Source organism: Mus caroli, unplaced genomic scaffold (assembly GCF_978045245.1).
Source record: "Mus caroli unplaced genomic scaffold, Mus_caroli_1 scaffold_16, whole genome shotgun sequence".
Taxonomy (NCBI): domain Eukaryota; kingdom Metazoa; phylum Chordata; class Mammalia; order Rodentia; family Muridae; genus Mus; species Mus caroli.
In genome coordinates this window covers 97,794,898-97,811,788 of record NW_028227271.1, presented here as the reverse complement: position 1 = coordinate 97,811,788, position 16,891 = coordinate 97,794,898, and the positions used below count along the sequence as shown (strand labels likewise).

Sequence of the window (16,891 nt, the reverse complement as noted above, 5' to 3'; positions counted from 1 at the left end):
ATGCACTGAGAGGAGACAAGTGATCAAGTCGTGCTCTCATAACGAGAGCTTATTATCTGGCACCAAACAAGTGAGTGTTGCAGAGCAGACAAGCAAAATAATAAGAGGAAAGTAACGGAGTGAAAGCAAGTCCTCCCCAGATACCCACATGGCTCATCACTACAGTGTAAACGTTTAGCCTCGTTTATTATCAGTGCAATATAATTTTAAGTAGAATGAAAACGATGGGGTTTGTTTGTGTGGTTGTTTGTCTGTGTGGTTGTTTGGTTGTTTTTGGTATTATCAAAAAGTAGACATTGTAGAGATCATATTCATCTCGGGATAATAAATTAATAAAGTTTAAGTTAAAAAAGAAGAGCCACTCTACCACTAAAGACTGTCCTGCTGTAGAAACAAGGTCAGAAATGTGATTACGAAAATTATAAAAGTTTTACAATATGCCAATGTATGAGATGCCTAGAAAACTATATTGATTGATACGTATCATAAACTGAAGCAAAATGTAAATGGGTGAGGAACCAGGATAGGAAAGACAGGAAATGCCAGATCCTATGGTCAGCAGGGTGGAGTGAGGGTGACATTAGTTTATTGTTAGGATGAAAGACCGATTGCTCGCCCTTCACTTATAGTAGGTAGCAGAAGAAAACATTGAAATACATAAACTCCAAGTTGAGAAATTCCTTAATAAGGTAGAAAAATCTAATAAGAGTTCTTTTAACTAGAAAGTTTTTAAAAAATACATATTTTGGAAACTCACTGAAACAAATGGGTTTTAAAAATAAATACTGATAACCAGTTGCACGAAAGTAGAAATACATGGTAGGTCAGAAGCCACAGAAGTGATTGCAGATGTTGAGGCAGCAGTGGTCCTACACACCCCTGTCCAGAAACATTGATAGATAAGTAGAAAAATGTCAACAGCTATACATGTAATGTATGTAGAGTAATGGGATAGTTATAAAGTGCTACTGAGACATGGAAGGACTAATCTTAAACGTGACCAGGCACAACAGAAGAAACCATGAACACTTGTGAGGAAAAGTAACAGGAGAGAATTTCTGTCAGGTCAACAGTGTTAACCTTTTGTATGGGTGTGCATGGTGTGTGCACATGCATGTGAAGACCAGAGGTTGACACTGTGTCTTCCTCGGTCACTTTGTACCTTATGCTTTGGAACAGCAGTCTTGGTAAACATTGTTTACATTGGTGAGGTCATGAAGATCAAGGATTAGAAAGCAGCTAAATGTCACTATAAAGATCTACAGAGAAAACAGGATCAAGTGCGATGACTCACATGATTACCACTGTGGGATGGTGAGAATTCAAATCTGATACATATCAGCATTAATAATCAGAATAGAATACATAAGTGTGTGTGTGAGGGGGTACTTTTTAGTGAGTCAAATGGAGTTTCAAGAAGATACAAGTGACCCAGCATACAGAATGGGCTCAGTGACTACAGCGGAGGGGGAGATGGGGACCAAGAGATTCCTGGCCTGTGTTGTTGGGATTTGTGTGCTACGATGCTGTGCAGCTCTGCCGCATTTCAGAGCACGGGAGAAAACCCGATTCTGAAGTCATTCGGGGAATAAACATGATGGAAGAAACATTTTTGGAAAGAAAAATAAAAACTACTATCTATCACTCATTTTTTTTAAGAGAAAAACTTTTTAACAAGTTGCATATTCTACTTTAAAACACATTGGCAAATCATTAGGAATAAAAAGGAAAGATGGGCTTAGTAACAAACACCTAGCTGTCATCTCAGCCTTGGAAGACAGAGCCAGGAAGAGACCAGTTGTCAAAGGCAGCTTGCAAATACAGCAAGCTTGTCTCAACAGAAGTAAAGTATAAAAATCAATTTGAGAAATGTGCTGGGATAATTATAAAATATGAGAAAAAATTGAGATTATTATCTCAATAATGTCATCTATCTCAATAAAAACTTCACGATGGAGTGAAATAAATAGAACTTAAGTCATTAAAATACACACATGCCAGGCGTGGTGATAGGCAGCTGTGATCCTAGCACTCGGGACAGACAGAGTGGTGCACAGGAAGCCTGCTGGAGCTCAGTGCTGACTTCCAGGCCCTATTTTCATAACAGAAATTCCACAGCAGAAAGCACAGACTACGTTCAGGGGCAGTCCTGGTCTTCAAAGGAAGATAAAAAGAGTTTTCATCTTAAAATTGAATATTCTTGTGTGTGTGTGTGTGTGTGTGTTTTGCATGTGTGTATTTTTATGAAAATAAATGATACACACTGTTTAAATCAAAATTAAAAACAAGAAGTTCTATAAAGTATTTGAAAAAAGCCTATGGGACTAATGTTTCCACAGTAAAATGAACTCTGAAACTGAAGAAAAATATTCAGTAAACTATTGTTCAAAGACATTTTAAAAGTCAGGCTTGGGGAAAGATATTAAATGATTTTAAATTAAATAAAGATATTAAATCAGTAGGAACCTGATATCTTTTGTAAATGTAGTTAATTAGAAAGTTTTAGGTTTTCCTAAAAGGAAACTAAGACGTAAGTAAAAGAGTAGCGTTTAAATACATAGTGCTGTGAATATAATTAGTCTTTCTTTCATTTTAGCACTTCAGAACCCAGAGGTGGTAGCCCTTCGAGGAGGACTAAACACCATACTGAAAAATGTGATTGATTGCCAATTAAGTCGAATAAATGAGGCTCTCATTACTACAATTTTGCACCTTCTTAACCATCCAAAGACCCGGCAGTATGTGCGAGCTGATGTAGAATTAGAGGTAGGCACCTTTTAGTATGCTTCTAATATAACTTAAAAATACTTATGTTTACTTAATGTGTATGGGGGTTTAGCCTTAATGTATGTCTGTGCACCATGTGTGTACAGGCCCACAGAGGCTAGAAGAGGGCGTTGGTACCCCAAGAACTGGCATTACAGATGGTTTTAAGTTCTCATGTGGGTGCTGGGAATCGAACTTTGATCCTCTGGAAGAGCAGCCAATGCTTTTAATGTTCGAGCCATCTCTCTAGCTCTAAAATATAAGTTTAAATAGAAAACTTTGCTTTGAAATTTTGAAATAGTAGACTCGGGTGCTATATTAACTGTCTAACCTATGTCAGTTTGGTTTATTCCCATTCTTTCTTATAGTTATTTGATTAGGAATGAGTTAAAAATGTTATTCTCAAGAATATTTCAGCAACATACAAAATGGTTCATTTTGTATTAGCCCTAAGAAGTTTCCTGAGCCAACTAAAGGATGAGTAAGATTGCACTAAGACATGCGCCTATGTAGGAAATGCACGGCTAATATTGTTTACCTTCAGCTAAGCGGGTTCCGTTTATTCATCAGTAATACTGAAGTTTTCTCAAGAACCATTTTCGGGGCTGAGGAGATGGTTCAGAGGGTAAAGCCCTTACTGTGTACCTGACAACCTAAGTTTGATTCTGGGACCCTCATAAAAGCTGGGTGTAGTTCAATCCTGTGATCTCAGCATTCCTGGAAAAAGCATAAGAGTTGGCTGAGAGCTCTTGTAGGTACCTCAGGGGCAGAAACAGAAGAATTCTGCCTCAGCTATAAGGTGGGAGAGAACAGAGTCCCCAAAAGGTATCCTTCAGTTTCTACATGCACACCATGGCATGTCTGCACCTGTACACCAATACCATACACTTACATATATAGTAAATTAATATTGAAAAATTAACAATGAAGAAACAATACACTTTGGTATTTGGCATACATTATTTAAAAAGTATGTCACATAAAATTTTAATTCAGGTAGAGTGTTTTATAGTTAAAGTAGTAAGGTAACTGTACACTCCTTCTTATAGGTGGTGCTAAGTGAGGATGACGGCGCATGACTGTAATCTTAGCAGTCATGAGGCAGAGGAGGGGTAGTGAATGGGAGAGGAAGCCGTCCAGGACTACTAGTGAGACTGCATCAGACAGGGCAGGTTGTTTTGGAGAACGCACTACATTATTGTCTATTGAAGGCAGCGTCTGGAATTAAGTCTAAATCAAGGAATTAAGTATGAAATTATAAATTATCTAGGACTTATGTTTATTATTTTCTAGTTATCTGAACCATTTTAGGGAAGGAGCCTTAACTGTAGTAGTTCTGATCATATTATGATTTCTTTTTCTTTTTTCCCCCTGTGATGCGGTCTTGCAATGGTCGGGGCTGGTCTCCAGATGGTAGGCTCCTAGGTCAGCCTGCCACATAGGTTGAATGATAGGCAGAACCAACAAACTTGGCATCAGGACTATTTTTAAGAACATTGCAGATGGTAAAGCTTTCTTCAGACTGTTATTACTAATAAATGTAATAAGCACAGTAGTCTCTCAGTGATTTTTAAATGTATTCTTTAGAGTCCTATGCCAGTATTGATATTTTATAGAGTGCTGTAATTTATTAAATAGAATAATATTAAAATTGAATATTTTTATAAGTGAAGAAGGTAAGTGTATAGACTCTTCCTATACATTATAAAGCAGACTAGCAACCCTTTATAGAAATGAAAATAACCTGCAAAGACTATGGTAGATTTCTAAACAAACCGTTGTATTATGTGCATACAACCATAAACACCGTTCTCCCTCAGGAACATGCCACCCAGTGGAAGAGAACCTGAGATGGTAGACTTTAGGCTGTCTAAGTTATGTTTGGGTGATCAGCATAGAACTCAGTGGCGAGAGCAGCAGCCTACTGTCCTATCGTGGGTGTGAGTGTAGCCTAGTATGGACTTGTTGGCTTTAGAGCTTTCGGCAGCAGGTCTTCTCTTAACTTAGATGTTTAATAGGGAAAATGAAGGTCATGGTTTTCAAACTTAAAAGAATTATTTCAAAAGTTAAATGTTCTAAATAACAAATCTTAAAAATAGTAGCTGTAGTACTTGGCAACTATATAAGCTTATATTTAGTTATATACATTTCCCAATATTCTAGTCTACCTAAAATGTGTTGTGTAATTCTTTACACTTAATAAATCTGGCTTCCCTGGCTGTTTATCACTTCTTCTGTCTTCCTTCACCCCCATGACTTCATTGTGGAATCAATTAGAGAATGCAATCTTTATTATATCAAATCAATTTTGTTTTCATTCTAAAGAAATTTGTTTTATTTTCTATAAGAACTATTCATAGTGTCCTTGACATCACCTTCCTTTTGTTAACAGAAGGTGTGCGACTAACTTAACGTTTTGTGTCTCGCTGTTTAGCTTAGCTGGTGCTCACTAGGAGTGAGTTTATACAGTTGTGTGTGATTGCTCACCGTTTGCAGGGTGATTTGTGGTGTGCTGGGGAAAACACTCAGTAAGCTCTTCCTGTGACATTAGAAAGATCAAGAACTGTTGGTGAACGTAGAGTACTAAAATAACAAACTACATACTTTGTAACCAATTTCTTGTTCTTAATATTTACCAAATTCTTAAAGTTGTTTAAATGGGTAAAAGGTCTCAGTTTAAACATATAAAATACATTCTGGAAAATTCTTGGCATGGTGCATGCCTATAATCATAGTACTTGGGAATCAGAGGCAGGCAGATCTCTCTTGAGTTCAAAACTGTGCTGATCTACATAGTGAATCCCACATCAACCAAGGCTACATAGTGAGAACTTGTCTTTAATTAAAAGAAAAAAAAAAAAAAGAATCTAATTGGGCCCGGAACGATGCTTCAGTGGTTAAGACCAGTCTGCTCCTTTAGAGGACCACAGTTAGAGTCCCAGCACCTGCCCATGTCAGACCTCTCACAGTCTCCGATAACTCTAGCTTCAGGGAGACCTGCCTCTTCTGGTCTCTGTGTACACCTGCACTCGTGCATGTATTTCCATACACATATCTAAAAGTACTAAAAAGAAACCTCTTTTAAAATCTCATTCTGGCTGTTAAGGAGGAAAAAAATCACCTAAGTTATATTGAAAATACTAGGAGAACACAGTAAGACACAGAACAGACAAGCATACTCAGTATGACTAGATTAGGGTATAACTTCTATTTAGCAACATCATTGGGATTGAATGAGTGGCTGCTTTCATTTATCTGCATAGAAAAGAAAATTAACCGCCTCTGATGGAAGATAACATCAAGTAATTTTTTTTTAATAAAATGACTGTGTTGGACATTCAGTCAGAAATTTCTAGACATGGCCTGTGTAGTTGGCTCAGTATGTAAAGTGTTTGGTTCGAGCACAAGGACCTGAGCTGGCATCGCCAGCATCCACATAGACAAGCCGGGTATGGTGGAGCATGCAGAGACACAGAAGTGGATGAACCCTGGTGTCTCCGTGGCCTTCTGGTCTGGCCTAAACAGTGCTCTGTAGGTTCGTTGAGACTGTCTTGGGAAGTAATGTGGACAGTGCTTGCACAGACAAGTTAACCCCCAACATCGACATTCATACACAAAGATATGATCATGTTACTGGAAACTCAAAAGAAAAAATGTTTTTCTTAGATCAGGAAGGGTTAGGGTTAGGGTTGGATGTGGTCAAAGACTTTTTTATTATGTGCTTCCCCTCCCCCCCTTCGGTTTGTTTATATAGTGTATCACATAGACAGATTTCCATATGTTGACCTATCCCAGCATTTCTGGGACAAAGCCAACTTGATCACGATGGATGATCCTTTTGATGTGTTGCTTAGGGAATAATCTACATAGAAAAAAAAAGACTTCAGGTAAACCACAGTTAATTTGTTCTGGGTGAAAATATGAAGAATTTTATCACAGCCTATACAAAATGAATCAAAAATGTGAAAAACAAATATCTAGAATTCAGAATTCTATAAAATTAAAATCTCACTGAGGACAAGGAGATTTCAATAGGAAATCGAAAGGGTCAATAAAAATAACCAGAGTAAATCACAATGAGGGTAAGGGGCACATAGGACACAGCACATGGAAGACAGCAGCTTCAGTCCTGGAAAGGAGGCAGAAGCAAGGTTCCAAAAAACAACTAAACTTTTCTAGATTTAACTACCTTTTATAAGAACATAAAATAAGTTGTCAGGCACTCCATTGTAGGATTACTAAACCCAGCTCACTTAAACTCTTATAAGCAACTTGAGAAGAAGAAACTGATAGAAAGATAAACTGCTTTCAGAAACAACAGTGTAACAGCTGATTTCTCAGCAGAAGAAATGGAGTCAAGGTGTGTTTGGTAGGGACCATAATGAACACTGAAGGAGATGACTACTAGCCCAAGCCAGAAGCACCTTTATGCCTGTGTCTGTTTTGTTTTAGATGTACATTATGCCTTAGTTAATGAATTAAAAAATCAGTTTGTACTTAAAATCATGTTACATTTTTTAAAATGAATTTGAAGAACAAATTCTTAAGTGGTTAATCCACTTAAAGGTGCAGAGAAATGGAATTAATTTTGTGCTAAAGAATGCTTTTTATAATAAAAATTTTTTATGTTTCTCTTTCCTTTTCTAATTAGCGAATTTTAGCACCCTATACTGATTTCCACTACAGACACAGTCCAGATACGGCTGAAGGACAGCTCAAGTAAGTGCCCTGCGTATCTGCTGGGACGTGGGGTGTCTGTTCCCAGTAAGCACTGATTGTTACAGAGCCAGAGAGTGGGAGGAGATGTCCTTGTTCATGGCTCAGTTGTACATCTCTCAGTTATATAGCACAGATTAAAGGATAGCATTGAGAAACTTAAAAGTTAACTAGTGATACAAACCAAGTCATTACTGGATTCTTCTTGTTATGAATGCAGGTGTTGCCCAGAGCTTCCTTAGCTCCTTGGTTACATGGTGTCGTTGCTGTGTGATGCTGAGCTGACTGTGCTCGGGTGCTCATTTGAAGCACATCTAAGAATACGTTTTCCGAAAGATCAAGATTTATGACTTAATTGTAATCCATGCTGTGGATTTGATTTTTAGTCATTTATTTATTTATTGCCTTACCATGTTATCCCTGACTAGCCAGACACCGGCTGTGTAGTCTAGCCTGACCCAGAGCCCACAGCAACACTCTCGTCTCTGTCTCCTGAGTGCTGAGATTGGAGGTGTGCACTACTACCACACACCTTAAAACTGAAGACCAGTTTATACTAAAAGTTGAGTAATGGCTTTAGAGTAGACCTGGTCTTTTTCAGAACATCTTGTTTTGATTTCAAATGTAAATAATTAACTTTAATGATAGACTTTTCTCTGATACATTATCAGCAAAAACTCACTTCAGTCTAAATTTTGTGTCTTTAATAACTGCCCACCCACACCTTGCAACAGAGAAGACAGAGAAGCACGATTTCTAGCCAGTAAAATGGGAATCATTGCGACATTCCGCTCATGGGCAGGTATGTTCTGAATATTCCTCAGTGACATAAAAAACTAAACTTTACTTAGTTTTTCAAATGTTTAATTGTTGTAGCATCTAATTTAAATATGAGTAGTTTTAAATGTATGGTAGTCAAGGAGATTTATCCAAAAGAAAAGACAGAAAATTTATAATAAGTAGGATACTGCATCCTGTATTCTGTGTATTGTATTGATATATACTCATTACATTTTCAACTCACTGTGCTAAAATGATTACCTGAACATTTTAAGAAAATCCAGCGTTATTTACCTCTTTCCCTGAGGCTCCCAAAGTAAAGGGCAAAAGATAAAAAAAAATTAAAAAGTGAGGGGGTTGTATGTATTACTTAAATATGGTATAGTAATGTCATAATTATTAAGTTAAGCAGGGTGTTAGGAGTCTCAAACTTGTTTATTATTTGTTTTTACAGTTTGTTTGTTCTGAGCCCAGGGCTTTATGCATGATGAGCAAGACCTCTACTCTCGAGCCTTGTCTCCAGGTCACCAGATTTCTTTAGTATAAAGAGTATACATGCTTCATTTTCCTATGGAGTAAATACTTAGTTTCATAATAGTACGACAGAGAGCTTAGAAGGGAACATTCGCTGCTCTGTACTTACCTTCCCACCTTACAGATACCTTTTCCATGCAAATATTTATCCCAGTCAGTAGGCTTCAGCTAGTATGTCTCCAGTTTGCTTCCTCTGCTCGCTTGGTGCCCCCGTGAGAACCCTGCCCTACCTATTTCACCTTTATGGACAACTGAGAGGTTGTATGTGGACCTAAGAGGAAACAACATCTCTCATACTTGTTTTCATTCATTTTCTGTTGTCAAAACAAAATACCAAAAAATAGGCGATTCATTTTAAAATCAAGATTTATGTGGTTCCCACTTCTGGAGGCATGAGCATCGTGTGGCGAGAAAGCTAGCCCACTAGTGCCAGGCTTCCCTCTCTTAGCTTTAGCTTGGGGATTTGTTAGGATGCCTCACCTAACAGGTCCTCCCCCCAAAGCTGAAAGTGTACAGCAGGGCACCACTAACCCCCCATGTTCTCTTTTAACAAGGACACGACTTCAGTCACTTTGCCCTTACTCCAAGATGATGCCATTTCTGACACTAGGTGTCCTCTACTGTTCCTCAGCCAGCTGCTGCTATAGCATCTTTACGTTACCCACACGCTGCACTGGGCTTTAACCACCAAGGTCACCTACTGCTCACTCAGCCTTCCTTCTTCTAGACTCTGCTTACCATCACTGCGTGCCTCGTTGTGGTCAGCCCCTTTTAAAGGCTGACCACATCGCACACTCTTTCTCCAGTGCCTTCCTGATGTGTTGATCTATGATGAGGATTGAACTAAGAACAATAATAGCATTTCAGTTACGACCTTGAAAATACTCTTCTAACAGAAGTAGTTTTCTAAATAGTGTTTTGATTCTGTGGCCCTATTTATAAATTAAATACAGTTTGCAGTGGTGATTCTACAACAAGTTTTAAAATTACAAATGACTTCCGGAGGGATAACTTTAGCAGCACAGATTTTCCACAAGTGTCAACACCTTTTTTACTCTGTTAGCACAGGGTAAGTAAGACTTAGATCTCTTACCGTAATCTCTGATTTCTCACACTGCTGTCAGATGTCAAAGTTGGGGACCTGCACTTCAAGGACTTAATTTTGCTTACTGTGCTGAACTTGAGAAATTATAGATACTCATGCACTCAGGCATACAAGTTGTTGGCCCTTAATATGGAACCCAGAATGCTATAGTAGTAGCCGAGGCTTTTGAGCAGTGACGTGAGCAGAAGATTGTACATGTGACCTGATGGGGCTAGTTGCACTCAGCATAAGAACGTTGAGTTCAGTCTCCAGGATATGTAGATAATGTATATTTGAAACCTAAATGAACTTATGTCCACATGTGAACTATCTCTTAGAATATATGCAGGAATTCTGAAATTTGAAAAAAAATTAGAATCTGAAACACATGGTTCTAAGGATGTTTGATAATGGACACTTCAGCCATTGTAGTGAGAAAGAGTCAGAGTCCTATGTGACTTTCAAAAACAGTTTCCCTACATTTTACTATAAAACATTTCAAAGAATTTACAAAACTGTGGTGATTAGCATGTATTCCCACTGTGTAGATTCTGTTATCTGTCTAAGGTCGGTCTGTCAGTGTGTCCCTCTATGTCTTCGTCAATCCATCTAAGTTTCTCTAATGTACCATGAAGCGCTTGCAGATGCAGCATTCTTTCATCCAGAAAGGGGGGGGGGGGGGAGGGTGCACATGCGCACTGCTTGCTGTTGGCTTTTCATTCCAGTGTGTTGGTCTCACTTAAGCAGCTTGTATTTCACCATAGTTAATGGTCCTGAGTATTTTGTGCTTGCTACATACATATTTTTTGTGACACGGAATTTTAGTGTCTTTAACTTTAGTATCTGTAACTTAAAACTCTTTGACCTGTGAATTTTATTTGGAACGTGTTGCTTATTCCCCTTTGTACACTTAGGAGATGTTAGAACGAAGTTTCACAAGCATCATGCAGCATTTCACTGTAGTTTCAAGGAGTATTAGACAGGGAAACTATTGTGCTTTTTTCTCTCATGTTCTTACTCCCAGAGAAACATTTATTTATAGCCACCTCTGTGTTCAGTTTCTACATATGAAATAGAAATTAATAAGAAATTTAGGTGATGAGAATAATGTCAATTTCCAGGTAGGGAAATTCTGAGAATACTTGGTATCTATTATTTATATGATATCAAGTATAATAACCAAATAATATAATTTAACTTGGGAAAAATCACAGATTTTTATATTGTGACACATTATTGTAGAAGTTCTTTCTTAGTTTAATTTTTAAACTTTTATCCTCTTCAGGTATTATTAATTTATGTAAGCCTGGAAATTCTGGGATACAGTCTCTAATTGGAGTACTTTGCATACCGAATATGGAAATAAGGGTAGGTAACAGTTACTGTAACTCTTACATGCCTAGACCTTTAGAAGTGACACTAGAGGCTGGAGAGAGGCCCCTTAGTAAGGGCAGCTCGTGCTCTGGCCCAGGACGCAGGCCAGGCTCCAGCATGCCTCATAGCATCTCCTCAGCTCTCCTTAGGCATCTACACACATGCACACAGATTCTTTACAAATCATGTTAGCTCAAGTTGTTCTTTAAGTTGGCAATTTTTAGTTTACAGCATTTTTCAGTACATGAATACTTCAGAGTAATATATAAATCACTTAAAATACTGTTAGGAGTGGCAGTTTTATTAAAACGAGTTAAAATATAAATGAATTATAGTTTATTAAAACAATGCAAGTGAAGTAGAAGGGTATTCTTATTTTATGAGTCAAGTGTAGAACAAAGTAGATACTATGTTTACGTAGTCATTTATATACTTTTGATACCACGTGACCATGCTTTTATCTTGAAGATGGTGATTTTTTTACTACAACTCTTAGGTGTTCATTTATTAGCAATATTTCTAAATTATTGTTATTATAATTAGTAAGTTTATATTAAAGAGCTAAACCAAATTGAATGTGGGGAAAACATATATTAGCTTTTAAGCTATCTTTTCCCTTAAATGTTTTTAATTTCATTTCTCCATTTTGCCTTCTAGTTTTTTCTTTAAGTGAACGTTCCTGTATGAGGAAGAACTGTTAGAAAGCATTGGCTGGGTGTGCATGGAAGCGGGGGGGGGGGGGGGTGGGGGGGTGGTTGCTGATAACTCACAGAGCTCTGCTCAAGAAACAAAGGAGCAGTTCTGTTCACCTTTGATTTTTTGATGTGTTGGGAATCAAACCCTACAATGTCCACTGAACCACCCTTCTGACCACCAGCTGGCCTCTATGCCTAGACATGGAAAGAAGTGAAATCTCTTTCCAAATTTGTACAGTGGTGATAAGGAAAGATTAAAAAATTAAATGACATATATGTTAAATATTTAGTAATTATCCCCTAGGTATATATGTTTCTGTTACTTTGTTATTCTGTAAACATGATCTTTTAAAAGCCATTAAGGACTTTTTCTGTAGAAATAAGTGGACTGTACTTGTTGTTCCAGCGAGGTCTGCTCGAAGTGCTCTATGACATCTTTCGTCTCCCTCTGCCTGTTGTGACGGACGAGTTCATAGAAGCTCTGCTCAGTGTAGGTAGGTTCTGAAGGGCACCAGGGTCTGCCGCTTACATTTCCGTAGGACTTGATGCAAACCGCTTACTAAATAGAAATATGAACAGTTGGACTTCTTTCTGGTGATTAAAGATTCATAAGATGCCTGAGTCTCCAAGTGAGGGGAGTTACAAGGGTGTGCCCTCCCAGAAACAGTTGGGTGTGTTGCATGTGCGTGTACAGGTATGCACACTTCCTAATGCTGCTGTCACAGGCACATACCTCTTGACAAGCCCACCCCTGTGCCAGTCATGACACAATCCCCATCTCTTCCCCAGTGTTATTTTAGAACCACTTTGAAGTTTTTGTAGCCTGGATAGCTGATAGTCCCATTCTTGTCTGTTTCAGTATTGCCTGATCTGCTAACAACCTCATTTTAATTCTTTTAGATCCAGGAAGATTCCAGGACAGTTGGAGGCTTTCAGATGGCTTTGTGGCAGCTGAGGCAAAAACTATTCTTCCCCATCGTGCTAGATCCAGGTAGACCTTAGATAGAAAAGGGATGACCACTTATTAATAACCTCACTGCTTTTATGTTCCGTGAAACATCTAAACTGTGGCTGTGCTTTTGCTTCCAGGCCAGACCTCATGGACAATTATTTGGCTCTGATACTCTCTGCATTTATTCGGAATGGACTTTTAGAGGTAACAGTTACAAACCTTTATCTTACATTGCTGTTCAAAAACTTCCTAGGAGTGCAAACCAGGTCTGGTGCAGAAATGTGTTGACCTGCACTGCTGGGCAACACTGGTGCTTCCTTCTTGCCTCCTAGGGCTTGGTCGAAGTGATAACGAACAGTGACGACCACATCTCAGTGAGGGCGACCATCCTTTTAGGAGAGCTCCTGCATATGGTGAGTACTATGACTTTTGCCTTGTGGTTGGACTTGTAGGATCTTAAATCGGGTTAAATGAATGGTGTTACTTTTGATAGCTCATAGAATATATTAATAATATTGCCAAAGCCTTTGGTGGCTATTCCTGGTAGATTTAAATTTTTAATATTAACTGGTTTTATAAATGTAACAAGTGTCAAAAGTACAAAATACTGAATGCTGATATTTTTTGAAAAAGTTCTAAATATAATTGTTTTACCTGAGTGTCAGTGATTTCCACAAATTAATAGTTTAGGTTCACAGACTGAGAGTCTGGGGCGAGGCCTCGGGTAACTACATCATTTTATGACCTTTCTAACAATTAGAAACTATTGGCCTTTGACATTGAAGTGATTTTTTGACACGTGTTTTTCATACACATCAGTGGCTTACTTCTACTGTCAAGAATTAACACTGCCCCACCCCCACCTGGCTCCTAAGCGTTTCTGGCTGGGCATGCTAGTATTCTTTTGATCTTAATCTCAGGAAGCAAAGGCAAGAGAATGTCTGAGTTCAAGGCCAGCTTGGCCTACTGGTGAATGTCAGAACAGCCAGGGCTACTTATCAGACACCACCTCAGAAACCAACACCAACCAACCGTGCTTCCTCCTTTCTTCCATCTCTTTTCTCCCTCCGTGGCAGCTGAGCTGTGTGTGTGAGGTAAAGTCCGTCTTTTTAATCAGTGACTTAGCCACTTGCTCTGACCTCATTGAGCCTATTGGTAAAAACACTAAACAGTACCGCAGACTCAGGTCAGATGAGCTGTATGTTGGTTCTCAGATACCACTTCCTCTGCAAACACTGGAATTCATTTCCTTTATATGAAGGAATCTTTTGATAGAAATTTAATCTTTTTCTGTGAGCCCCAGAATTCTGTGATTCTTAGGAAAGATAAAAGCAGGTTGGATTAAATGATAGCAATATTCAATGCTTTTTATTATATCTTCTCCTTCTTTACATTTAATAAATGTACTTATCAGTAGAAAGCTGGTTGGGTAGTTAATTTTTTTCTGTCACCGGGAAATAATGTTTCTATTTAAGGATTGCTGCTACAAGGGACCAACGTGTTCTGGGGTAGATATAGCACAACCTCTCTACTTTTCTCAAATACAATGCTTTGCTACATAATTCTCCAGATCATGAAAGAAATGAGATTGGCAACTTTTTTGTTTTTGTTTTTGTTGTTTTTTGTTTTGTTGTTTTTGGTTTGTCCGAGACAGGGTTTCTCTGCATAAACCTGGTTGTCCTGGAACTCACTTTGTAGACTAGGCTGGCCTCGAACTCAGAAATCCACCTGCCTCCACCTCCCGAGTGCTGGGATTAAAGGTGTGCGCCACCACACCCAGCTTAAGATTGGAAACTTTTAGAAGCCATATTTAATAATAACATATGATAGTAGCTTTATTAATTTTTATTCGTTAAAATATTTTATAGTGTGTGTGTGTTTGTCTGTGTCCGTTTGTGTGTGTACAATTGTGCCCTGGTGCACTGAGGGTCAGAAGGCAACTTTGCAGTTGTTCTCTCTCTCCTTGCCATGTAGATCCTGGGGTAAAACTCAGGTCCTCATATTTAGTGGCAGATATCTATCCTGCAGAGCTATCTCATTCTTACTGAAATTTGATGGGATTAAGAATTAGAAGTATGCCGGGCGGTGGTGGCGCATGCCTTTAATCCCAGCACTCGGGAGGCAGAGGCAGGTGGATTTCTGAGTTCGAGGCCAGCCTGGTCTACAAAGTGAGTTCCAGGACAGCCAGGGCTATACAGAGAAACCCTGTCTCGAAAAAAACAAAAAGAAAAAAAAATAAAAACAAAACAAAACAGAGTTAGAAGTATGTGTGGGCAGAGATGATTAAGTTGTTTTCATGAAAAGCCTTGGGTTTTATTGGTCTTGCATCCTGTATTATGTCTGCAGATAGCTGTATTTGTCTCTGAGGTCTCATGAAGCATCATGTTCCCTGTAGGCAAACACCATCCTGCCTCACTCGCATAGCCACCATCTGCACTGCTTGCCAACCCTCATGAACATGGCTGCGTCCTTCGATATTCCCAAGGAAAAGAGGCTGTGAGTATCGGAGCCTCAGCAAAGCGTGCTCGGTCTGTTTAGGGTCTGCCTCGATGGCCTGGCCTTTAAGTGGGGAGAGAAAACAAGGAGTTGATAGGTTGTGTTTGGCAGTTTCCCTTGGGAACCCCAAGAAGGGGAAGTTACAGTTCTCAAAATAGTAATAATTGGTATTTGAGGCAATAAAGTGTTAGTAAGTGGTAGATTGACGTTTTTCCTTTCATGTTGCTAAACAAGGCTTTTACTGTATGACTGAAATAGAAAGTTTTTCTGTTGTGGTTTTAATTTGTTTGCTTTTATGATCTGGGAAAAGTTATATATGTTTCCCCTGTAAGCAAAATGCAGTTCAGTACCTCTTGGGAGCTGTGAAGATTTGTTTAAAATGACACATTCTTCAAGAGTGTGTGTGTTTACAGATGGGCCTAACTATCAGTAAATAGCAATTCACTTTCACTTTTCCAGTAAGTAGACTAGAGACATTAACTGAAGCATTAGCAGACCATCATGGTTCTAACGAGAAGCTTACAGTGTAATGTACAAGTTTTATCTTAGTAGTTCCATGTTGAGGTAAGCCTTTCTCAAAACCTGGTGGTACTTTTAAACTCAACCAAATTAAGGTCACACGTCTCAGGGATCATTAAGATTAAAAATTGTGGTTAAAAGAACTGAGATAGTAATAGTCTAAATTTTTTTCTTTAGCTCCCTAAGTTGTCTTTCCTGACAGATTGTATACTCGCCAGTCTGACTGTATCCTAAGGGTTTCAGAGTCTCCTTAACACAAGTCTAAAGCTTAGTTGCTGCCTACTTCTTGAAAACTATACTTCTGCATGTAACAAATAAGTAATTAAATAGCTTTAAAGGATTTTAGTTAGGATTACGAATCAGTGCAGAAGATAAGAGACAATCCCATTCATACTAGGATCATGGATTATATTGATGGACAGTAAAATGGTTTTTGCAGCTTCATGAAAACAAAAATTAGTTTCAAGTACAATAATGAGTTACATGTGAGAAACAAAGCTTTACAGCTTTAGTAAGGAAACTGGGTTCTTGACTTAAATACTTGTGTATACCTGGGAGTATGTGGAGGGAACAGGGAGTCACACTGGCCATCTATGTAGCAGTCAGAGGTTGAAGTCAACTGTCTCCTTGTATTAATTTCCACCTCACTTTATGAGACAGGGTCTCTCCCTGAAACAAGAGTTCACCTCGCCCTTCGGGCTAGGCTGGCTGAGTAGCCAATGATCCTTGGGACTTCCCCTGAGGCTGCAGGTGTAGTGCCTACATTTTGTGAGTACTTAGGGTACCAAACCCAGGTACCCCTTGTGCAAGTGATCCTACTGACCCATCTTGCCAGTAGTCCATAAGGAATTCTTAAAACCATATACAGAGTGGGCCTACCACCTTAGAAGAAAGGGTTAGTATGTGGAAGTATGACCCCACAATAGGCTTCCTTATGTAAGTTAGCAGTGCTGACTTGTCATTATGCTCCCACGC

The 16,891-nt window shown here is 38.7% G+C and overlaps 1 protein-coding gene across 2 annotated transcripts in view; it reads left to right on the top strand.

The window, feature by feature from the left end:
* Rictor (RPTOR independent companion of MTOR complex 2) overlaps positions 1–16,891 on the top strand; it is an 89,367-nt gene that overhangs the window by 48,723 nt on the left and 23,753 nt on the right. For both annotated transcript variants that reach the window (XM_021183027.3, XM_021183026.3), the window contains exons 8-16: positions 2,597–2,766; positions 7,418–7,485; positions 8,217–8,284; positions 11,166–11,248; positions 12,356–12,443; positions 12,850–12,940; positions 13,039–13,105; positions 13,234–13,314; positions 15,297–15,397. In XM_021183027.3, the coding sequence (XP_021038686.2) occupies positions 2,597–2,766; positions 7,418–7,485; positions 8,217–8,284; positions 11,166–11,248; positions 12,356–12,443; positions 12,850–12,940; positions 13,039–13,105; positions 13,234–13,314; positions 15,297–15,397 (817 nt within the window). The remainder of the gene's footprint in view (positions 1–2,596; positions 2,767–7,417; positions 7,486–8,216; positions 8,285–11,165; positions 11,249–12,355; positions 12,444–12,849; positions 12,941–13,038; positions 13,106–13,233; positions 13,315–15,296; positions 15,398–16,891) is intronic.